The sequence below is a fragment of the Salmo salar genome, chromosome ssa13, assembly GCF_905237065.1.
Source record: "Salmo salar chromosome ssa13, Ssal_v3.1, whole genome shotgun sequence".
NCBI classification, from domain to species: Eukaryota; Metazoa; Chordata; class Actinopteri; order Salmoniformes; family Salmonidae; genus Salmo; species Salmo salar.
The window spans coordinates 85238207-85264077 of NC_059454.1; the positions used below are offsets into that span (position 1 = coordinate 85238207).

At 42.5% G+C, this 25871-nt stretch overlaps 1 protein-coding gene and 1 non-coding gene across 5 annotated transcripts in view; one reads left to right on the forward strand and one right to left on the reverse strand.

Moving 5' to 3' along the window:
- Positions 1 to 25871, reverse strand: part of tenm1 (teneurin transmembrane protein 1) — a 232381-nt gene that overhangs the window by 80590 nt on the left and 125920 nt on the right. For all 4 annotated transcript variants that reach the window (XM_014137549.2, XM_045692309.1, XM_014137548.2 and 1 more), the window contains exons 8-13: positions 24090 to 24303; positions 23269 to 23370; positions 19424 to 19618; positions 8449 to 8649; positions 4603 to 4788; positions 3096 to 3122 (exon numbers count right to left, since the gene is read on the reverse strand). In XM_014137549.2, the coding sequence (XP_013993024.1) occupies positions 3096 to 3122; positions 4603 to 4788; positions 8449 to 8649; positions 19424 to 19618; positions 23269 to 23370; positions 24090 to 24303 (925 nt within the window). The remainder of the gene's footprint in view (positions 1 to 3095; positions 3123 to 4602; positions 4789 to 8448; positions 8650 to 19423; positions 19619 to 23268; positions 23371 to 24089; positions 24304 to 25871) is intronic.
- LOC123726256 (U7 small nuclear RNA) lies at positions 20558 to 20610 on the forward strand. The gene has a single exon (XR_006758647.1). It is a non-coding gene; the product is annotated as a U7 small nuclear RNA (small nuclear RNA).

Below are 25871 nucleotides of genomic sequence, written 5' to 3' on the forward strand. Positions count from 1 at the left end.
GAAATTAATGTACTTCTGGTGTATCAAAACGCAATGACGCAGTCGGTGTGTTCGAAGCGTAAAGCATTACTAAGGAAAGAAATCCCACAAATTAACTTTGAATAAGGCACACCTGTTAATTGAAATGCATTCCAGGTGACTACCTCATGAAGCTGGTTGAGGGAATGCCAAGAGTGTCCAAACCTGTCATCAATGCAAAGGGTGGCTACTTTGAAGAATCACCTTCTTTTTTTTCTCCACACTTTTTTGCTTTCTACTTGATTCCATATGTGTTATTTCATAGTTTTGATGTCTTTACTATTATTCTACAATGTAGAAAATAGTAAAAATAAAGAAAAACCCTTGAATGAGTAGGTGTGTCCAAACTTTTGACTGGTACTGCATGTTTGGAAATGTACCATTAAAAAGTACCATAGTGATTGAGTGTCCATATAGCTGGACCATGATATTTGCATTGCTACTAAGTAACCCTCCAATTGTTCTTCTCCACTATTCCACCCGCTAAAGCGGGGTTGTCATCCCAGCCACCGCCGTCCCCCCGGATCCCTAGGCCCCTTGAGAGGCCAGGGCCCATCCTTCGAAAAGAGCACACAGTGCCACCCACAGAACAGAAGCAGATCAACCGCTAAAAGCATTTCCAATGCTCTCACCTCAATTTGCTTTATATATAGCTATCAAAAAACTATATATATTCAAAAATCTTGCGTATCTTAATTTCCATCATTAACAATTAATATGCGTAATAATGTTGACAGTTCATGCAAAAGATTATTACCTATAACCAGGATTGCCATTGCATTACATTTTAGTCAAGTAATTATTATTTTAGCAAACAATCATTGTGATTCATCCTACATTGTTCCTAACATCCTTATCTCCGAGCAACAGATGTGGTATACACACACACACATACACACACATACACACACACACACACACACACACACACACACACACACACACAACCCCTTTCCCCCACAATCAACTATAAGCTCAGAGGCTCAACAGTTGTTACATCCCAGAGCCCAACTCAAGACTTGATTTACGAATGCATATACAGTTACAAGTGTTTGAGAAAGCATGCAACATTGACCAAAATGTGCAAAAATTGGGAGATTTGATTAACCATTGTCAAGTCCTAGGTGATGGAGATCAGATACACCCCCTTCCCTTGAAACACACTCACACTGTTCCCCCGTTGTGACCATTTTCCCAAGCATCTCTGTGCAGTCAGACCTTTGATTATTTTGTGCCACCATGGTCACAATAATATGCCTCCTGTCTGATTGTCCGAGTGTGACCCCCTCCCCATTGGTTACTGCAGCCAGTGTTGCCAGCACAGCCACTGCCAGGGTGGGGGCACCCCACCGGAATCCCCACCGGCTCGGTACAAGATCGTCAAGGTTCTCATTAGTAGCTTTGAAAATGTCCTTGTATATGATGCTCTCCCATCAGGGGGCTCTGGCTTTGTAGGACCAACCCTGCCAGGCAGGGTTAGAATCTTGAGGGGTCTGTGCTGCTCCAGTAGGTCTTTGTCCACATTCCTTTTTCTGTTTTGGCTGCATATAGGCAACTTACAGTAAGCCCATAAAACAGATAAGGACTTATTTTTAGTGTATGGGTCGCTCAGTTGGGTGTCTAGGGTATAGGGTTGGGGACAGTTGACAATATATAAATAAATTAGATGCCGTCTTATCCATTTCTAAAATAGTTAAATAATTATTTTACAACATTCCCTATCTTGAATGCTATAGCGTAGTTGTAGTTTATTTAACAATTGTTTAATTTTATTGCTTTTCCTCTTTCTTTTAAATTATTATTTCAATCCCTACTATGGCTAGCAATATACAGTTTATCGACTACGAGAGCTACATGTTGCCCTTTTAATCTATTCTCCTTGAAGATTGGGTACAGAACTTTGTGCCGAGTTGTTAGAAGGTAAGGGGTTAATTTACGTAGAAGATCATAGGAAATCCCAGGACATAGTGTCTATAATACTGTAATAAGCTCACAGTTGCTACCACAAATTCCACACAGTTGTCATTGACTAGTTGGATATTCATTTCCCACTTAGCAAACAATTTCTGTTTTTACAGCATTCATATCAGTTCATTTTTATCCGTTTTTTGCTCTGGCAGACTTTTTTTTTGTCAATAAAACTCATGAATGCAACTGTTTATGTCAAATTGTCCTGAAAAGAAAACGGTAAACTCTTCTTGTGAGGCTAAATATAAGGGCTGGACATGGAGATAAATAAAAGTCAGATAAATGAAAATACAATTTTTGCTGGTGTCTCAGGACTACTAGGGTTAAAGATCAAGCCCCCAAAACATGCTAACCTCTCACTATTACCAATAACAAGGGAGGTTAGCATTTTTTGGAGGTATGATATTTATGCCTCTAACTTTCTCACTCATCATTATCCACGATTCATTCTTGAATATCCGTAATCATAGTAGCATCCACGTTAAATAAGTGTTCAGAAACATATTATATTCTTATTTACAATAAAAGTGACTCTAAAATGGAACCACACATTATTTACCTTTCATTTCTATTGGCACCACATAATCCAAAACACAACCAAAACTGCAAATGCATGAAAGAAGTGTGTAGTCACAAGCTTGATGTAGTCATGGCGTGCTAGGAATACGGGACCAAATACTAAATGTTTTAGTAAATTTATACACTATAAGTGAATTTGTCCTAATACTTATGACATCATTAAATGGGGGGACTACATACATAAAGTGCTTTCATTTCTAAATGGTAAAATAGATATTCTCAAAATACCCTCAAATAAAAGGTTACATTCTGTACATTTGAACTCAAACACAAAATTCTGGAGTATAGAGCCAAATTAAAAGTTTTAACTTCACTGTCCAAATAAATACATAGGGGAGTGTATTTTGTTATATTCTATCTTACATAAATTGAATATAGTGAATGTTCTGCCATTGCTTTGGGCATCGTACTTTCTCCTTAGAATTAATTAACATCTCAATAAATGTGCTTTGGTGGTACTGCAGGAATACCTTTTAAAACCCCTGCTGCTATGAAACAATTCAATCCTAAAGAATGAGAGTGCATCTTACCTTTAACAACGAGATCCAGGTAATACGCTATATACCACATGAAGATAAAAGGAAGAAAGAAAAAAGTGTTTGAGATTAGATTACTGAGCCTCAAAGATATATGCTAGCACCAGGGCACATGAAGAGATAATTACAGCCTATTAATGTGCCAGAAGCTAAGCTTTATAGTTTGATTCACACATCCACAGAGACACAAAGCCCATCTCCAATTCCCCATCTCTAAAGGCAAGAAGAAGGATTTCAAAGGAGTGTTTTCTTGCATTTCTGAAGTTTTCTGGTTCTTTTACAAAATGTGCTTTTCAGTCACTTGGCAAAACCCAATTCCATTAGTCTCAGATGACAAACTGCAGTGTTCTATCAAGGTGTATCCACATTAATTGAGTGTGTTCGAACTTGGTGAGCAAATTATTCAGTTGCAAGAGAAAGAAAAATGCCTCCACTCTAGGGAGGAGGGCATGGCTGATGGAAAATATGCCTGGCGGCAACCAACAGTTCCATTGTGACTCTAAGTTTTCATTCTCAAATAACGGCAATGAAGTGGATAAATTGTATAACTGACAGGCAGGCCACTGACATCATTGAACCCCAGCCAGTGGCTCTAAGACACATGGTAACATGTTACCCTCCCTCTGAAGGTTTGGTACCTGTGTTTCATCTGTTCTCTTCTAGCAGACTGAGTGAAGGACCAGGCAAGAAGGACTCAAGGGTTCCATCTGACAACTGCACGTCTATATTATACAGCAGACGGATGATTGGCTGGGAATGGTCTGATAAACTGCTACAGTATTTAACATGTGTGGTGATATGCACGCACATGGATTACATATTCGTTGATTTGTATCTGCAAAAATCAGTGGTTCACACATCTTTCATTAGTACAAACAAAACACATTAGTAAAGCGTGGCCCAGATTAAGACATTACGACCTCGGGACTATAACATTCTCTCTGACATTTTTGTCAAACATTTGTTAGTCACATATAATTGATCTTTAGATGGTTCTTCATATGTCTGCGAAGCTAGATATTTTTTGAAAGTACATTTTGGATGAAGAAAATTAAAAACTAGAAAGTTCTATCTGCATAAACTCATTTGAACTTGGCGCTATAAGGCTCTATCTGCAATCCAATCACAAGACAGAACAAATACAGACGGAATGTCAATCTGGACTCAGACATAAAGTTCTATCTGCGATGTCACCCCCTAAAAAAAACAGATTTACAAATGTCTCAGGATTTTGATATTCTGCACTTTAGGTACCGTTACAGTGAGGACCTTAATGGGTCATGCAAGAAGAATTCACTACAAAACTGTTCGGAGATTTTGATTCTCAATATCTCAGAACTATGCTTTACATATAGAACCTTATAGTCCCAAGGCCACAACATGTTAAAACCTAGGTACAGTAAACCAGCCCCTATGCCTCTAAACAGAACACTAGTTACTAGAGTCACGTATTAACCTCCTGTGGTAGTGTTAGTCCGGGGGGGGCGGGGGCGAGACTCACCAATGCTGCAGTGTTCTCCCTCCCAGCCGGGGTGGCACTCACACTGTCCGTTCTTACACTGGCCATGTTCCTGGCAGCGGGGGTGGCAGGCCTGCAGGTCACAGCCTGGCCCCTCCCAGCCCTCCTCACACTGGCACTTCCCTCCCACACACACACTGTGGGCACTGCAGGGCACCAGACACACCTCTGCACACGGACAGAGAGAGAGACCGGCAGGGGTCTTACTGCACTTGGCAACAGACAGTACACCTCTACATTGGCCAGATGGACATGTCAAAGGTCAGCTGCATCATTGCTCCCAAAATACACGTGGTCATTTCCTATTAATTAATTCAGGATCCTAGACTCATTTCTGCACTCATCTTGTCTTGCTAGTTCATCTAATATAACTAAAAAATGAATATTTTAAAAAGGAATATAATGAAAACCCATTACCATTTTTATTCTAATGGTATCTCTACTCTACATACTCATGATTTGAAACTTTAATTTTGAATAGGAATTGGAAAATGTTTGTTATAATACAGAACAGGCAATACTTTCTATGTAGAGTGCTGCAGGTGCAGTTATAATACATTCAATGCTTAAAGATTTAGAGGTTTAATGGTATTCAATGAATAATTTCAGCAGAATATGGAGAGTACTGTCCATCCTATCAGCAAGTAGCCAATCAGCAGGGAGAAGAAAGAGCTGCTGGCGCAGAAAGGCCACTTATCCCCACACATGGAAAAGGCATTCCCATTTAAATATACATCATATTTAATCATGCCATAACAACTCAATTTGCATTTTATTAATCTCGATTTTTCTACCATTAAGCATATGACATTTAATCCATTTCGTCTATGCATCTGCTTGCAATAGAATTCAACATGTTTGCCATCTAAAACGATTTAATAATAACGGTTGAATGTTGGCATTATCTTCAATGCCTTTATATTTCTGTTTTAAAAACCAAATACTGCACATTGATAGATATAATTCACTGTCTTACAGTGAGGTTACAGTATGTCTACTCCATGGTAATGAAATTGTCAGTGCAGTCACACACAGTCAACATTACAAGTAATTCTACATACACTTGAGTGAACATAAAATCAATTTTCACTTTTGGATAGAAAACCTGAACTTTGCTTTGGAAGGCTGGAAAAAAGTGTGGGTTGAGTGAATGCACAATTCTTTCATGGTTACGGAAACCGAGGCACCACAATGCTCCAATATTCAATTCATTGGAAAGTGAAATAGCCTCCACATGAGCTCTTTTCCCCTTTGGCCATCCCTGAAAACACAATTGATAGGAAAAATAATGAAGAATGAGGGATTACTTTGCCTTTTGAGGAATGTCTTAATATGCAGCCCACCTCTCAGGTTTTTCACCCAACTTTAATAAAGGCTTGGCATGTAGCACTACTTGACTCAAGGAAGAGAACCATTAATAACATGAAGATGAGCAAAAATGTATATGACAGGCAGCCTATATTCTAAAGGATGGATGCTTCCATAATACTGTTGGCACGGTTTCCATCCCTCTCCATAAGCGAGGACACCAGCAGTAGGGTGTGTGTTAGTGTGTTGTTGTGTTGTGTGGCAGCTACAGCAGCAGGCAGCTAATCTGTAAACCTGGCCCTGGGCTCCTGAAGAATCTGATCTCCTTTGTGATCTGGTTGCTACATGAGATCTACATCTGTGTCACTGGCTGAACAAAACAAAAACAACAACTTTCAGACAAAGATGACAAACTATACAGACGAATATCCAGCATCATCTCCCTTACGGGAAAAAAACGCATGCATTTTACGTGAACATGTGAAGTGTTCCAAAAACACATGTTTTCATGTGATCACGTGATCTTATGTGAAAGGAATGTGATAACATGAAACTACATATGTGAAAACATGTGATCACGTGAGGTATTCCAAAAACATGTGAAATCATGTGATTTTCTTCGAGGCTCACACAGCTTCTCTGAGATGTTCCTACAACCACTGTGTCAACGCTGTTTGTTATCAGTAAGAACCATAGTCATTGGTGGCAACCCTCATTATCAATGTCCTCTGACTCAAACAAATGAATGAAACATTTCAGTAAGAGACAGCTGTTTGCCACGAATTCAACAAGAGACAGACTGAAATTAAATGCATAGGCATTTTCTACTTTTTCAAGTGTCGCAGTGTACTAACAAGTGAGTGCAGTGAAGATAACTTTAATTTGTTCTGTATAAACAGCCAGAAAGGTGACCTAAATTCAAATACGAAAAGCTGATGAACAGATAACACCAACAGTATGCTAAAAATAACAGATTCAAATTGTACAAATGAGCATATCTCGGGATGAATCCTAACCATGGCATTATTGTTCCCTGGAGGAGGCATATTATAAAAGGAAGAATTTATAAACTAGCATTAGAATGCATCAATTTCATGACTCCCACCAAAAGATATGCAAGTATTGATAAAGAAACAAGAAGTGGCTTAGATGGCAGCCATGGTGCGTAGTCCAATTTACACACAGCATGTCAGAGAAATGATTGCAAAGTTGTCTGATAGACTGCTGGGTGTGTGAAGTTCTGCTTCTGCTAGGAGCTGGCAGATTACAAGCAGAAAAACACATTGGCCAGGGTCTGTGTTACTCAGTCAAAGGTAAGACCAAAAGTTAGCGTCATGTACAGAAAACGTACTCTAAATCACAGCCAGACAGAAACCAACAGTAGCGGCTTGACTACATTTAAACCTTTTATGGGAGGTTAAGGATGTGATTCATCTCCAAAGGCTCCCCTCTAAGAGTCTGGGAATGGACTTTCCAACTCCGTTCACAAGTCACTACAGCCCCTTCTAAGGATGTGAATTGTTTATGTGCGGTAAGAGTCTGAAAGCACTGTATTCAAGTGTGTGTATCTGTATTTAGGAATAACCACACAGTATATCGATAGAGACATTTCTATATATTCATCCCTATATATGGCTCTGCATGTACGTAAGTTGTGTGTACACTACTGTTCATAAGTTTGGGCTCACTTAGAAATGTTCTTGTTTTTGAAAGAAAAGCACATTGTTTGTCCATTAAAATAACATCAAATTGATCAGAAATACAGTGTAGACATTGTTAATGTTGTAAATTACTATTGTAGCTGGAAACTAATGATTTTTAATGGAATATCTACATAGGCATACAGAGGCCCATTATCAACAACCTTCACTCCTGTGTTTCATCACTCCTGTCCTCTTGCTCAGTTGTTGTCTCCTTTTTCTATTCTGGTTAGAGCCAGTTTGCGCTGTTCTGTGAAGGGAGTAGTAAACAGCGTTGTACGAGATCTTCAGTTTCTTGGCAATGTCTCGTATGGAATAGCCTTCATTTCTCAGAACAAGACTAGACTGATGAGTTTCAGAAGAAAGTTATTTGTTTCTGGCCATTTTGAGCCTGTAATCGAACCCACAAATGCTGATGCTCCAGATACTCAACTAGTCTGAAGAAGGCCAGTTTTATTGCCTCTATAATCAGGACAACAGTTTATAGCTGTGCTAACATAATTGCAAAAGGGTTTTATAATGATCAATTCGCCTTTTAAAATGATAAACTTGGATTAGCTAAGACAAAGTGCCATTGGAACACAGGAATGATGGTTGCTGATAATGGGCCTCAGTACGCCTATGTAGATATTCCATAAAAAATCTGCCGTTTCCAGCTACAATAGTCTTTTACAACATAAACAATGTTTACACTGTATTTCTGATCAATTTGATGTTATTTTAATGGACAAAAAAATGAGCTTTTCTTTCAAAAACAAGGACATTTCTAAGTGACCATAAACTTTTAAACGGTAGTGTACATAGTGGTTCTTGTACTCACCGGTGGAGCAGTCGGAGCCTGTCCAGCTGGAATCACAGGTACAGGTGCCAGAATCTGGCAGGTAGTTCCCATGGCCTGAACACTGCTCCTGGCACGCTGGCAGGGGACTCTCACAGTCTGGGCCTCCCCACCCTGGTGAACACAGGCACTCCCCCTTCACACAAACACCATGGCCAGAACACTGAGGGTCCAGGCAGTCCACTGGCCATGCATAAAAAGGGAGGTGAGAGAGAGGGGGGGTGGATGGAGGGAGTGTGAAAAAGAGAGCAGGAGAGAATAGCGAGAGAGAAAAAGTAAATATTTCACATCCCTCACTGAACATCTGAATATTGTTTGAATCATTTTTTCTTCTGGATTTCCTTTCTTCTATGAGTAGGTACTGACACAAAACATCCCCATCACACCTTTCCTCTATGGGTAGTTGATGACACAAAACATCCCCATCAAACCTTTCCTCTACAGGTAGGTACTGACACAAAACATCCCTGTCACACCTTTCCTCTATGGGTAGGTTCTGACACAAAACATCCCCTTCACACCTTTCCTCTATGGGTAGGAAGGTACTGACACAAAGCATACCAATCACACCTTTCCTTTATTGGTAGATACTGACACAAAACATCCCAGTCACACTTTCCTCTACAGGCAGGTTCTCAAAACAAAACATCCCTGTCATAACTTTCCTCTACAGGTAGATTCTCAAAACAAAACATCCCTGTCACACCTTTCCTCTATGGGTAGGTAGGGTAGGGTCTGACACAAAACATCACCCTCACACCTTTCCTCTATGGGTAGGTTCTCAAAACAAAACATCCCTGTCACACCTTTCCTCTATGGGTAGGTAAGGTAGGTTCTGACACAAAACATCACCCTCACACCTTTCCTCTATGGGTAGGTCCTGACACAAAACATCCCGTCACACCTTTCCTCCACGGGTAGGTACTGACACAAAACATCCCCATCACACCTTTCCTCTACAGGTAGGTTCTGACATAAAACATCCCTGTCACACCTTTCCTCTATTGGTAGGTACTGACACAAAACATCCCCATCACACCTTTCCTCTATGGGTAGGTACTGACACAAAGCATCCCCGTCACACCTTCTCCTAAGGGTAGGTCCTGACACAGAAAATCCCTGTCACACCTTTCCTTTACGGGTAGGTAGGGACACAAAACATACCAATCACACCTTTCCTCTATGGGTAGAAAGGTACTGACACAAAACATACCCATCACACCTTTCCTTTATTGGTAGGTACTGACACAAAACTTCCCTGTCACACCTTTCCTCCATGGGTAGGTTGTGACACAAAACCCCTCACACCTTCCCTATATGGGTAGGTGGGGACACAAAACACCCCAATCACACCTTTCCTCATTGGTAGATACTGACACAAAACATCCCAGTCACACCTTTCCTCCATGGGAAGGTGATGACACAAAACATCCCAGTTACACCTTTCCTCTACGGGTAGGTCCTGACACAAAACATCCCCATCAAAACTTTCCTCTATGGGTAGGTAGGAACACAAAACATCTCCGTCACACCTTTCCTCTATGGGTAGGTAGAAACACAAAACATCTCCACCACACCTTTCCTCTATTGGGTAGGTTCTAACATAAAGCATCCCCGTCACACATTTCCTCTATGGGTAGTTAGGTACTGACACAAAACATCCCAGTGACACCTTTCCTCAACAGGTAGGTTTTGACATAAAACATCACAGTCACACCTTTCCTCAATGGGTAGGTGGTGACACAAAAAAAAAACATCACACCTTTTTACTCTGTGGGTTGGTAGGGTAGGTACTGACACAAAACATCTCCATCACACCTTTCCTCAATGGGTAGGCTCTGAAACAAAACATCCCCATCACACATTTCCTCTATGGGTAGGCCCTGACAAAAAACATCCCAGTCACGCCTTACTCTATGGGTAGGGTTGACAAACAACATCCCCGTCAAACCTTTCCTCTATGGGTAGGTGCTGACACAAAACATCTCAGTTACACCTTTCCTGTATGGGTAGGTGCTGACAAAAAACATCCCAGTCACACCTTTCCTCTATGGGTAGTTTCTCAAAACAAAACATCCCTGTCCCACCTTTCCTCTATAGGTAGGATCTCAAAACAAAACATCCCAGTCACACCCTTCCTGTATGGGTAGGTTCTGAAACAAAACATAGCTGTAACACCTTTCCTCTATGGGTAGGTAAGGTAGGTACTGACACAAAACATCCCGTCACACCTTTCCTCCATGGGTAGGTACTGACACAAAACATCCCCATCACACCTTTCCTCCATGGGTAGGTACTGACACAAAACATCCCCATCACACCTTTCCTCTATGGGTAGGTACTGACTGAAATCATCTCCGTCACACCTTTCCTCCATGGGTAGGTACTGACACAAAACATCCCGTCACACCTTTCCTCCATGGGTAGGTACTGACACAAAACATCCCCATCACACCTTTCCTCTATGGGTAGGTAGGGTAGGTCATGACTCAAAAAATCCCCATCACACCTTTCCTCTATGGCTAGGTAGGGTAGGTCATGACTCAAAACATCCCCCTCACATCGTTCCTCTATGGGTAGGTACTGACTGAAAACATCTCCGTCACACCTTTCCTCTATGGGTAGGTTTGACAAAAAACATCCCAGTCAAACATTTCCTCTATGGGTAAATAGGGTAGGTCGTGAAACAAAACATCCCCATCTCACTTTTCCTCTATGGGCAGGGACACAAAACATTCCCGTCACACCTTTCCCATATTGGAAGGTACTGACACAAAACATCTCGGTCACACCTTTCCTCTATAGGTAGGATGTGACACACAAAAAACTCACACCTTCACATTACTGGTAGGTGGGGACACAAAACATCCCCATCACACCTTTCCTCTATGGGTAGTAACTAACACAAAACATCCCCATCACACCATTCCTCTATGGGCAGGACGGAACAAAAAACATCTCAGTCACACCTTTCCTCTACGGGTAGGTCCTGACACAAAACATCCACGTCACACCTTTCCACTATGGGTAGGTTCTGACACAAAACATCCCCGTCAAACCTATCCTCTATGGGTAGATGCTGACACAAAACATCCCAGTCACACCTTTCCTCTATGGGTAGGTAGGGTAGGTCATGACTCATAAACTCCCCATCACACCTTTCCTCTATGGGTAGGTTCTGACACAAAACATCCCCGTCAAACCTATCCTCTATGGTAGATGCTGACACAAAACATCCCAGTCACACCTTTCCTCTATGGGTAGGTAGGGTAGGTCATGACTCAAAACATCTCCATCACACCTTTCCTCTATGGGTAGATTGGGTAGGTTCTAACACAAAACATCCCCATCACACCTTTCCCCTATGGGAAGGTACTGACATAAAACATCCCAGTCACACCTTTACTCTATGGGTAGGTTCTCAAAACAAAACATCCCTGTCACACCTTTCCTCTATGGGTAGGTTCTCAAAATAAAAAAATCACTGTCACACCTTTCCTCTATGGGCAGGTAAGGTAGTAGTGACACAAAACATCCCCCTCACACCTTTCCTCTATGGGTAGGTCCTGACACAAAACATCCTGTCACACCTTTCCTCTATGGGTAGGTAGGATAGGCCATCACTCAAAAAATCCCCATCACACCTTTCCTCTATGGCTATGTAGAATCATAAAACATCTCCATCCTACCTTTCCTCTATGGGTAAGTTGGGTAGGTATTTAACACAAACCATCCCCATCACACCTTCCTCTATGGGCAGGTTATGACACAAAACATCCCAGTCACACCTTTCCTCTATTGGTAGTTACTGACACAAAACATCCCCATCACACCTTTCCTCTATGGGTAGGAAGGTACTGACACAAAACATCCCCATCACACCTTTCCTCATTGGTAGGTACTGACACAAAACATCCCTGTCACACCTTTCCTCCATGGGAAGGTGATGACACAAAACATCCCAGTTACACCTTTCCTCTATGAGTAGACTCTGAAACAAAACATTCCTCTCACACCTTTCCATCTAAGGGTAGGTGCTGACAAAAAACATCCCAGTCACACCTTCCTCTATAGCGAGGTTCTCAAAACAAAACATCCCTGTCACACCTTTCCTCTATGGGCAGGACGGAACGAAAAAAACATCCCTGTCACACCTTTCCTCTATGGCTAGGTGCTTACACAAAAGATCCCAGTCACAGCTTTCCTCTATGGCTAGGTAGGAACACAAAACATTTCCATCACACCTTTCCTCTATGGGTAGACTGGGTAGGTTCTAACACAAAGCATCCCCATCACACCTTTCCTCTATGGGTAGTTGGTGACACAAAACATCCCAATCACACCTTTCCTCTACAGGTAGGTGCTGACACAAAAAATCCCCGATCAAACCTTTCCTCTATGGGAAGGTGCTGACACAAAACATCCCAGTCACACCATTCCTCTATGAGTAGGTACTGACACAAAACACCCCATCACACCATTCCTCTATGGGAAGGTACTGACACAAAATATCGCAGTCACACCTTTCCTCTATGGGTAGGTTCTCAAAACAAAACATCACTGTCACACCTTTCCTCTATGGGTAGGTAGGGTAGGTCATGACACAAAACATCCCAGTCACACCTTTCCTCTATGGGTAGGTTCTCAAAACAAAACATCACTGTCACACCTTTCCTCTATGGGTAGGTAGGGTAGGTCATGACACAAAACATCCTGTCACACCTTTCCTCCATGGGTAGGTACTGACACAAAACATCCCCATCACACCTTTCCTCTATGGGTAGGTACTGACACAAAACATCTCCGTCACACCTTTCCTCTATGGGTAGGTAGGGTAGGTCATGACTCAAAAAATCCCCATCACACCTTTCCTCTATGGCTAGGTAGGAACACAAAACATCCCAATCACACCTTTCCTCTACAGGTAGGTTCTGACACAAAACATCCCAGTCACACCTTTCCTCTATGGCTAGGTAGGGACACAAAACATCCCCTTCACACCTTTCCTCTATGTGTAGGAAGGTACTGACACAAAGCATACCCATCACACCTTTCCTCTATGGGTAGGTACTGACACAAAACATCCCAGTCACACCTTTCCTCTATGGGTAGGTGCTGACACAAAACATCCCCGTCATACGTTTCCTCTATGGGTAGGTACTGACACAAAACATCCTAGTCCCACCTTTCCTCTATGGGTAGGTATTGACAGAAATCATCTCCGTCACACCTTTCCTCTATGGGTAGGTAGGGTAGGTCATGACTCAAAGCATCCCCATCACACCGTTCCTCTATGGGCAGGACGGAACAAAAAACATCCCCGTCACACATTTCCTCTATGGGTAGGTGCTTACACAAAACATCCCTGTCACACCTTTCCTGTATGGATAAGTTCTGACAAAAAACATCCCAGTCAAGCCTTTCCTCTATGAGTAGGTACTGACACAAAACATCCCAGTCACACCTTTAATCTATGGGTAGGTTCTCAAAACAAAACATCACTGTCACACCTTTCCTCTATGGGCAGGTAAGGTAGTAGTGACACAAAACATCCCCCTCACACCTTTCCTATATGGGTAGGTCCTGACACAATACATCCCGTCACACCTTTCCTCCAAGGGTAGGTGGAGACACAAAACCCCTCACACCTTCCCTATATGGGTAGATGGGGACACAAAACATCCCCATCACGCCTTTCCTCATTGGTAGGTCCTGACACAAAACATCCCGTCACACCTTTCTTCCAAGGGTAGGTACTGACACAAAACATCCCCATCACACCTTTCCTCTACAGGTAGGTTCTGACACAAAACATCCCTGTCACACCTTTCCTTTACGGGTAGGTAGGGACACAAAACATCCCAATCACACCTTTCCTCTATGGGTAGGTTCTGACACAAAACATCCCCATCTCACATTTCCTATATGGGTAGGAAGGTACTGACACAAAGCATACCCATCACACCTTTCCTCCATGGGTAGGTTGAGACACAAAACCCCTCACACCTTCCCTTATATGGGTAGATGGGGACACAAAACATCCCCATCACGCCTTTCCTCATTGGTAGGTACTGACACAAAATTTCCCAGTCACACCTTTCCTCCATGGGAAGGTGATGACACAAAGCATCCCAGTTACACCTTTCCTCTACGGGTAGGTCCTGACACAAAACATCACAGTCACATCGTTCCTCTATGAGTAGACACTGAAACAATACATCCCTCTTACACCTTTCCTCTAAGGATAGGTTCTGAAACAAAACATCCCAGTCACACCTTTCCTGTATGGGTAGGTGCTGACAAAAAACATCCCAGTCACAGCTTTCCTCTATGGCGAGGTTCTCAAAACAAAACATCCCAGTCACACCTTTCCTCTACGGGCAGGACGGAAGAAAAACATCCCTGTCACACCTTTCCTCTATGGGTTGGTGCTTACACAAAGATCCCCATCACAACTTTACTCTATGGGTAGGTGCTGACACAAAACATCCCCGTCAAACCTTTCCTCCGTGGGTAGGTGCTGACACAAAACATCCCAGTCACACCTTTCCTCTATGGGTAGGTGCTGACAAAAAACATCCCAGTCAAGCCTTTCCTCTATGGGCAGGTAAGGTAGTAGTGACACAAAACATCCCCCTCACACCTTTCCTCTATGGGTAGGTTCTGACACAAAACATCCCTGTCACACCTTTCCTGTATGGGTAGGTTCTGACAAAAAACATCCCAGTCAAGCCTTTCCTCTATGAGTAGGTACTGACACAAAACACCCTATCACACCATTCCTCTATGGGTAGGTTCTCAAAACAAAACATCACTGTCACACCTTTCCTCTATGGGCAGGTAAGGTAGTAGTGACACAAAACATCCCGTCTCACCTTTCCTCCAAGGGTAGGTTCTGACACAAAACATCCCCATCACACCTTTCCTCTATGGGTAGGTACTGACAGAAAACATCTCCGTCACACCTTTCCTCTATGGGTAGATTGGGTAGGTTCTAACACAAAGTATCCCCGTCACACCTTCCTCTATGGGTAGTTGGTGACACAAAACATCCCCATCACACCTTTCCTCTACAGGTAGGTTCTGACACAAAACATCCCTGTCACACCTTTCCTTTACGGGTAGGTAGGGACACAAAACATCCCCATCACACCTTTCCTCTATGGGTAGGTACTGACACAAAACATCCCCATCACACCTTTCCTCTATGAGTAGGTACTGACACAAAACATCCCTGTCACACCTTTCCTCTATGGGTAGGTTCTGACACAAAACATCCCCATCACACCTTTCCTCTATGGGTAGGAAGGTACTGACACAAAGCATACCCATCACACCTTTCCTTTATTGGTAGGTACTGACACAAAACTTCCCTGTCACACCTTTCCTCCATGGGTAGGTTGAGACACAAAACCCCTCACACCTTTCCTCTATGTGTAGGTACTGACACAAAACATCCCAGTCACACCTTTCCTCTATGGGTAGGTTTTGACAGAAATCATCTCCGTCACACCTTTCCTCTATGGGTAGGTAGGGTAGGTCATGATTCAAAAAATCTCCATCACACCTTTCCTCTATTGGGTAGGTGCTGACACAAAACATCCCAGTCACACCTTTCCTCTATGGGTAGGTAGGGTAGGTCATGACAAAAAATATCCCCATCACACCTTTCCTCTATGGGTAGGTAGGGTAGGTCATGACAAAAAATATCCCCATCACACCTTTCCTCTATGGGTAGATTGGGTAGGTTCTAACACAAAGCATCCCAATCACGCCAATCCTCTATGGGGACATTCTGAAACAAAACATCCCGTCACACCTTTCCTCTATGGGTAGTTACTAACACAAAACATCCCGTCACACCTTTCCTCTATGGGTAGTTACTAACACAAAACATCCCGTCACACCTTTCCTCTATGGGTAGTTACTAACACAAAACATCCCCATCACACCTTTCCTGTATGGGTAGTTACTAACACAAAACATCCCCATCACACCTTTCCTCCAAGGGTAGGTAGGGTAGGTACAGACACAAAACATTCCAGTCACACCTTCCTCTATTGGTAGGGACTGACACAACACATCCCTGTCACACATTTCCTCTATGAGTAGGTTGTGACACAAAAACCCCTCACACCTTCCCTTTATGGGTAGTTGGGGACACAAAACATCCCCGTCACACCTTTCCTCTATGGGTAGGTTCTGAAACAAAACATTCCTGTCACACCTTTCCTCTATGGTTAGGTAGGGTAGGTCCTGACTCAAAATATCTCCATCCCACCTTTCCTATATGGGTAGGTTGGGTAGGTACTAACACAAAGCATCCCCATCACACCTTCCTCTATGGGTAGGTCCTGACACAAATCATCTCCATCACACCTTTCCCCCACGGGTAGGTTCTGACACAAAACATACCCGTCACACCTTTCCTCTATGGGTAGGCAGGGACACAAATCATCTCCATCACACCTTTCCTCAATGGGTAGGTTATGACACAAAACATCTCCATCATACCTTTCCTCGATGGGTAGGTAAGGTAGTAGTTAAACAAAATATCCCCGTCACACCTTTCCTCTATGGGTAGTTACTGACACAAAACATCCCCGTCATACGTTTCCTCTATGGGTAGGTACTGACACAAAACATCTCCGTCATACCTTCCCTCTATGGGTAGTTACTGAGACACAAAACATCACATTCATACCTTTCCTCTATGGGTAGGTACTGATACAAAACATCCCCGTCATACCTTCCCTCTATGGGTAGTTACTGACACAAAACATCCCGTCACACCTTTCCTCTATGGGTAGGTACTGACACAAAACATCCCAGTCACACCTTTCCTCTATGGGTAGGTGCTGACACAGAACATCCCCATCACACCTTTCCTCTACAGGTAGGTTCTGACACAAATCATCTCCGTCACACCTTTCCTCTACAGGTAGGTACTGACACAAAACATCCCAGTCACACCTTTCCTCTATGGGTAGGTACTGACACAAAACATCCTAGTCCCACCTTTCCTCTATGGGTAGGTACTGACAGAAATCATCTCCGTCACACCTTTCCTCTATGGGTAGGTGCTGACACAAAACATCCCCGTCATACGTTTCCTCTATGAGTAGGTACTGACACAAAACATCCCAGTCACACCTTTCCTCTATGGGTAGGTGCTGACACAAAACATCCCCGTCATACGTTTCCTCTATGGGTAGTTACTGACACAAAACATCCCCGTCATACCTTTCCTCTATGGGTAGGTACTGACACAAAACATCCTAGTCCCACCTTTCCTCTATGGGTAGGTACTGACAGAAATCATCTCCGTCACACCTTTCCTCTATGGGTAGGTACTGACACAAAACACCCCATCACTTCTAGCTGATTTAACACATTGTCTGTGTACTGCGACATCTTTTTCAGTGCAGACCCATCACACATTTTGTTTGTCTAGGTACTGACACAGAACATCCCCATCACACCTTTCCTCTACAGGTAGGTTCTGACACAAAACATCCCAATCACACCTTTCCTCTATGGGTAGGTACTGACACAAAACATCCCCGTCATACCTTTCCTCTACAGGTATGTCATGACACAAAACATCCCCGTCATACCTTCCCTCTATGTGTAGGAAGGTACTGACACAAAACATCTCCGTCATACCTTCCCTCTATGGGTAGTTACTGACACAAAACATCCCCGTCATACCTTTCCTCTACAGGTATGTCATGACACAAAACATCCCCGTCATACCTTCCCTCTATGGGTAGTTACTGACACAAAACATCTCCGTCATACCTTTCCTCTATGGGTAGGTACTGACACAAAACATCCCCGTCATACCTTCCCTCTATGGGTAGTTACTGACACAAAACATCTCCGTCATACCTTTCCTCTATGGGTAGGTACTGACACAAAACATCCCCGTCATACCTTCCCTCTATGGGTAGTTACTGACACAAAACATCTCCGTCACACCTTTCCTCTATGGGTAGGTACTGACACAAAACACCCCATCACATCTAGCTGATTTAACACATTGTCTGTGTACTTCTGTGGTGTGTATTCTAACAGTGTCACTGCAACCTTGCGAGAACAGCGTGTCCAAGCAGTGAATGGTTTATTACTGAGAACCCATCGCACCGTGAGCAAAACATGTCCATCGACAAAAAATAACATTGAAACCTCTGCAGCTTTCACACATGATTCTCATAAAGAATGAACAACAAACAGCTTCAATCCATGTCTGGAGCTAATTGATCACATTTAGTCGTGATACACTTCCGAACAACCCCACCCCCCCAACTAATGCACACTACAAAAAGGAAAAAAGAAAAATCTATGCAGTGTTAACCACAGTAATTACCACAATGCTTGCAGGCTAGATCCTAGTCACAGGCTCATTGACTCAAGGTTATTCTCTAGCACGGATATCTCAGACAAAGCCAATAATTACCACTGGGTACAACTACCTTAGGACAATCAATTGATTTGGCTGCTTCATGTATAAGCATTCCTCATGACGTGCGTGAAAAGCAGGGAGCGGCTGTGGGTGTGTGTGTGTGTGTGTGTGTGTGTGTAGAGGATAATCTATTGGATCAATCTGTTTTGCACACAAAAACTCTCCCCATAATTAAAATGATGTGAGAGGAGGATACTGGATGTATTGTTGCTGTGGTTAAATAGTAATCAGACAATCTATCAGACAGTTTGGTGTGTGTCTGCGTGCAAAACCCAACAACAAATAGAATACTGGTTTGGTTAGTGGCTAAGAGCCCTGAACTAACATCGAGTAGCTTTTAAACTGATGTGGCATGCTTCTGTTGTTGCACTCTTGGATAAGGGATGCACCAAACCAAACCCCCTTGGCTAGGCTAAATGCAGCTGTATCCTATGTCTATCCCTATTCCTGTGTAAATAGTGATAATGATTATTATTAGAATAGGACCCTTGCCTTGTTCACAGTTGTTGCCCTTATAGGCAGGGCTGCACATGCAGATGCCGTTGACACATGTGCCGTGATTGGAGCAGGTGGGATCGATGCACTGGTCCTCCTGGATGTCACACTCTGGGCCCTTCCAGCCCGGGTGACACTGGCAGTAACCTTTCTCATAATCTCCATTGCCACTGCACAGGACAGGACAGGAGTCTGGAAGAAAAAAGACAGTACAGCAGCCCTTTAGAAATACTGTGGTGGAAAGAAAATACTTTGGTTTGTTATCATTCAAAACCTTAACTAAAAACTGGTTGTTATCCAAGATGTGAATTGTGAAGCTGTTTGTGTCATTCCAGCCCTAGAAGGTACTACTCAGCTCTCACCCTGAGACCCCAGTGGCGATCTCCCCATGAGCCATATACCAGTTTTAACCAGGTTTCACCCATCACCAATATCTCCCTAATAAGCATGCAGCTGAAGTCACTTAATCCTCTCCCCTGATGGTAGTGCTTTAAGTACTCTCCCCTCCGCTGGGCGCAGGCCACGCACCCCTACTCAAACCCTCTTCCTGTGAAATCCACCTAATCTTTCAAGCATTTCAATTTTTCTTAAGTGGCACCTGAGTTAAACTCCAGTAGCTGCGGCATGGTGCTGCAGCACCGGTATCCCCCTCCAACACCCCCCTCTATTCCCCAAGGCCCCTCTGTACACCAACCACATGAAAACATAATACAGTTTACTATACAATACTACAGTACTTACTATAGAATTCTGTAGTATACTGTATTATTCTGTAGAATACTATACTACATAATGTAGGATCCCTCGATCATGTGCAGTACTTACTATACAATGTTGTACAGTAATATACTGTAGAATACTATAGTAAATACTACAGTATTATCCCACCAAAAAACACTTCAGTAAACACTACAGTAATGTCCGCAAAAACACTATAGTATATACTACAATATTTAATTTGCATTTACCCTGCCCATTCCCCTCCCCATATCCTAATTTGTGCCACCCATAAGTGAGAAATCTACATGCTAAGTATAGACCATATATTGTGTTCGCTTCGGGTTATAGAAAAGAGCAGAATCTCTGAACTATCTGTTCAGAACCCAGTTCTATCTACCTACAGGTTATGGAAAATGTGCTCTTTTATTATTTCTCCAGTAGGTTTCCTCAAGAAGAAAGCCTCCACTTCCATGTTAAAGATAATACAACAAAAACACTATAATAAATTCTACAGTAATGTTTGACAAAATACCACAGTATATTACAGTCTGCAAAACCACTACAGTAAATACTACAGTATACTACAATTTGTAAAAACACTTAATTGCTATAGTATAGATTTTATTTTACTACAGAATTTATACTATTGTTAACTGTAAATACCACAGTATACTACAGTAAATATTCCAGAATTCACTGTAGTACTGTAGGATTTAAGTCCACAAAAACACTACAATGAATACTATTGTGAAGTCTGCAAAAACACTACAGTGAATAATGTAGTATTTATACCATAGTATACTATAGTATTTTTCCATGTGGGAACTCAGCGCCTTACCATGAAAATGGATATTTACAAAATGAGGAAGAACGGATCCTCAGAGTCTCAGAGGCTGCATCATGGAGACTCATGGTAAACATCAGAGCAGAATGTACAGTGCTGTATAGATTCAATAGAGATCTTTGTTCACATGCCAAAAGGATCGGCGTTCCGTCAACGGGACTGTTGTAAATCATGCAGCGCTTTATATCAAGATCGCAGATTTTAGAGTAACAACAAATGTCGGTACATAGAAGTGTCTTATATCGGCTGAAAACTTAAATTCTTGTTAATATAACTGCACTGTCCAATTTACAGTAGCTTTTACTGCGATAAAATGCTATGCTATTGTTTAATGAGAGCTCCTAACAACAAAACACTTTCTTCAACGCGATAGGTTTGATAAATTCCCCTCTGAAGGTGAAATGTGTACTTACATTCTGAAATCTTGCTCTGATTTATCATCCAAAGGGTCCCAGAGATAACATGAAGTGTCGTTTGCTTATAAAAAAATTTTTTTTTCATATCCTAAAAAGGTCCATATAGCACGCACGATCAATTTTGTATTTCCACTCGTTCAATTTGCAAAGAAAGGAATCTGTGAAAATCTCACCCTAAACGTTGTTTGAACGAGTCAAATCACATTCGTATGTATTCCTCAGAGATCCTAGAAGGTAACAAGACTTAACTATTTAATTAGGGGTGTAGTATATCCTATAGGACACCATACTTGGTCAGAGAGCGACGCCTTCATGGCACACCGATGATGCGGGCGGCCATCACTTGAAGAACTGTATCTTTGTCAAATAAGCACCAATCGGGGTCAAACAAAGCTAGCTTGATAGCCAATGAGCTGGACTTTACGGGAGTATCCGGAAACCCCATCTCGGTTGCAAAATGTAGGCGCTAACCTTTTGCGACAGCATGCCTTTTCCTTTTGGACACAACGTATAAGAATATTCAGAGTTATGAAGTTATGAAAACTGGTTGTTGAACTTATAATATGACTACTAATACTTGGAAAGCTAAATCAAAGTCTAAGTATACAGATTTGACGATAGTCTTGCAGATAAATGGAATATGAATGCGAATGTCTCATTCACGATTTGCCCAAATGTACATGGGGACTTGACACTAAAAGTCTTGTTGTTCACTCATTTTTCAAGTTATCCATCAGAAACTTTGCACATACCCTGCTGCCATCTTGGGGACACTATCGGAATTAGTGTTGGCTATAACTACGACCTTTCTCTTGCATTTCAAAGCTGGTGGTAGAAAACGTCCGGTTGTTTTTTTCGTTGTATTTTCTTCTACCAGATCTATTGTGTTATATTCTCCTACATTCAATTCACATTTCCACAAACTTCAAAGTATTTCCTTTCAAATGGTACCAAGAATATCCATATCCTTGCTTCAGGTCCTGAGCTACAGGCAGTTAGATTTGGGTATGTCATTTGGGTATGTAATTTTTTTTTTTAAAGGTGCTATCCCTAAGAAGTTTTAACCCTTTGGTGTGTAGCCTAAACACTACTCACATCACTAATATGCTGCATTCCCATGCTATATTCCTAGTCTACAAGTATATGCACTCAGTCATAGTGAACCGTTTTCCAGAATGTCTTTGAAACCTGCAGAGCTACGTGAAAGAACATTGCTCCATTCTCCCATTATCCCCTTCTCTCTTCTGCCAGGATCTCTCATCCCTCCAGTCTGTCAGTCTGTTTATGGACAGTTGCAGTGTGGAAGCTGCCTTTCAGACCCTGGCCTGTCCATTAGTCTCATAATATGTCCCAGTTCCACACTGGGAACAGTAATAGACACATTATGCTCGCTACAGTGGCTCCCTGACCTCAGATCTAGGCAGAGACAGATTAAGGCATTCGTCCAGAGCGGTTTGGCCTGGGCAGAGAGAGACCTCACTGACCACAAAGTGGATCTGAAAGCCCCACTGCCGCTTGCTATCCTCATTTAATGCAAAGATTGTAAATAGTCCTCAAAGACAATCAAAATACTCCCATTCAGAGTGACTTTTGGCATTGATAATATTGGTCGTATCCATTACGAAGCACCAGGTTTAATCAAAAAGTAGCCATTGTTATTTGACTATTTAGACTTTACTCTGCAGAATAATTTGATACTGGTAGATTTACAGAATAAAAAAATATATGATGGTCTATCTGACCAAAAACTCAATTTCAACCCAATATTATGTGAGCTTTCATTATGCACAAAAATGTAATTTAAATTTGTATGAATTCATTGGAAGATCCCACATATCTCAGAGGTGCCTAACTTAATATACCTTTTGAGCAGTCTGGTCCCAGGAAACCGCTGAAGCAGTGGCAGTGACCTGCTACACATTCCCCGTTCCCCTTACAGTTGGTGGAGCAGCCGTCCATGGTTTCTACAGACAGAGAAAGTGGTAAAAAACACAACCGTCCATGGGCTAGACAGAAACACCTAGGAGAAAAATGGTGCCAAACTCAGGGTATAATGAACACTTTTACTTTGTGCATCCATTGAGACATATAATAATCTAACATGTTGCATTGGTTACAATAAGGTAACAGATATATGAGCATGAAGATAAAGGAAACTGACATGTACAGAACTACACTGCAGAACCATTCTTGCACTGCCTTTCAGACAACAATTCGTTTTAAAAGACAGAGCAAAAGCATTTCCAGGAGAGGCTGGAAAGAGAGAGCATTAGAAGAAATACATTGGCTCATCTCTCAGCAGAGGCTTACAGATGGGTGACAAAAGGTCAGTCAATTAGGGATGACAGACTTTGCAGCACCTTGCAACGAGCAACAGAACTCAACCGTTTTGATGTTAAAATGGCAGCCTGTTTCACACAATTCTTTTGGTGCAGAGAAAAAACTTAACAAAACATGTTTTTTTGTCTATTTGCAGCTATTGTATAAATGTTATAATTGCTTTGCTTTTTGAGTGCTTTTGTAACCACAGACTACATCCTGGAAATAATGTCACATGTACTGTATTTTTCTTATAAGACTTCATTACTGCTCACAAATATGATTGCATGGTGCATCAATTTTCATTAGTAACTGACACTATGGAGCACCTATTCTACTTTTTACACCAAGAGGAGCCAATTACCGATGGCAGTGCTGAGAACAAGCACTTGTTCCATTTTCTTTCCATCGTTGTAGAAAGCCAGGTACCAGGTTCCAGCGTCCATGTACTCTATGAAGCCCATTTCCTGGAGGGAGGCCAGGATCAGGTTCCTGGGAGAGGCGTTGGAATCCTCCGCCACCGTCAGAACCTCCTGTCTGATCAGCTGCTTCCCGTCCAGGAGCTTGACAAAGTCAAACTACAGGAGAAAAAGAAAACATCCGATTAAAAATGAGGCAGAGGTTTGGAAGTCAAAAGCTGGGACATCACAAGCTCCTGGTTGGGTGAACTGACATGCCCTGACTGACAGGGTGTATCAGGGTTCCTCCAACATCACAGCACGGATATCTATCTCTGGGAACAGGCCAAAACATGAAATCATCATGCGCTGTATCATATCCTGTCATCCATCTTAAAATAACTTGAACTTAACCATATGCAAAGCTCCCGAGCCACCTTTTGACTTTGCCCTTGATGAGCTTAATAAGGAGACAGGCCCCCATGCTGCATTGCTGGATTACCAGATGAGTAGGATATGACAGTAGCCCTGGGCGGGACGCAGTGCCTTAGCTGCACCAGTGTCACTCATGTTTGTGTGTGCTCTTGGAGATAAGCCGAGACCAGGGCTGGTATTACGCTGCTGTCGGCTGGTGACTGCATGCAGCAAAGCCTCTACATCTGCCGGGCTCAGAGGGACGTCTGTCTTCACCCCTCCACCCGTCCTAAATAATAAACCCAGGGCTGGGTGAGGCCAGGTCCCTAACTCCAATGACATGCCCCCAGGCCTCAGAATAATTCTATGACTCAGGTTCTTCTTATGTGAAACAAATGCTCCCCTACGGAACAACAGCAAAACGATGTTTGTAATTCAGTAGAACCACTGGGGCACAGTAGCCATTGGGCCCCTGCATTTCAAATCATCAGCGATGCAAAGCAGCAGAGGAGGGATCCCAGCCCCTCCATAATTCACTTTCAGCCAGGGATCAGCACATGATGTCACACTGAAGCGGAAATGGCCACTGTCTTCTCCGTACAATCCCCTCGGCGCCAATAGTGACAAAATCTCATTGGAAGAAAAAAAAATTCTGAACTGTGCGTGCCGCCCAGGGGACTGACTCAGATTAATGACTAAAACATCCTATTAGGATTCATCATGCGGAAGCCTGCTGGGTTTACTGGGGCCGGTGAAACAGCTTTGTGACAGATGAGTCACTTGTGTGCAGGTCTCACCGTGACCCTGAGTGCTCAGCCCTGTGACCTGCTGGGTATTCTATCAGCAGATGTAATGAGGGCCGGTCCGGGGGAACATATGCGTGACTGCATGCAGGGGCCAAAAACTGAACTGGGATCAACCGAATCTGCCGACCTGGCTGACAGAGACATCTAATGATGGTGTGGGATTAGTCAGCCCCACTCAGACAGGACTTGAATATGGTCCAACATACAGTTAGCAGGCTATATGCCAAGTGTGATTACTATAATGATTATGAGCATCCTTACGGAACAAAAAGGATGTCTATGTTTAAAAGGAACCTTTCAATAAGCATTAACTCCTTGTTTGTCTGTATCCGTGCACCTACATATGCAAATTAGTATGCAAAAGAGGCAGAAATAAGGAGACTTTAATTGAGTTGACAGGTCTTAATTTCTTGAATGATTTGAACTGTTAATCTTAGATCATATCTATGCTAAGAAGCAGTGATTAGGGAGTTCAGGCATTTTACTGACATCACATTACTTCCCCTAGATATTTCCTTAACTGCATTC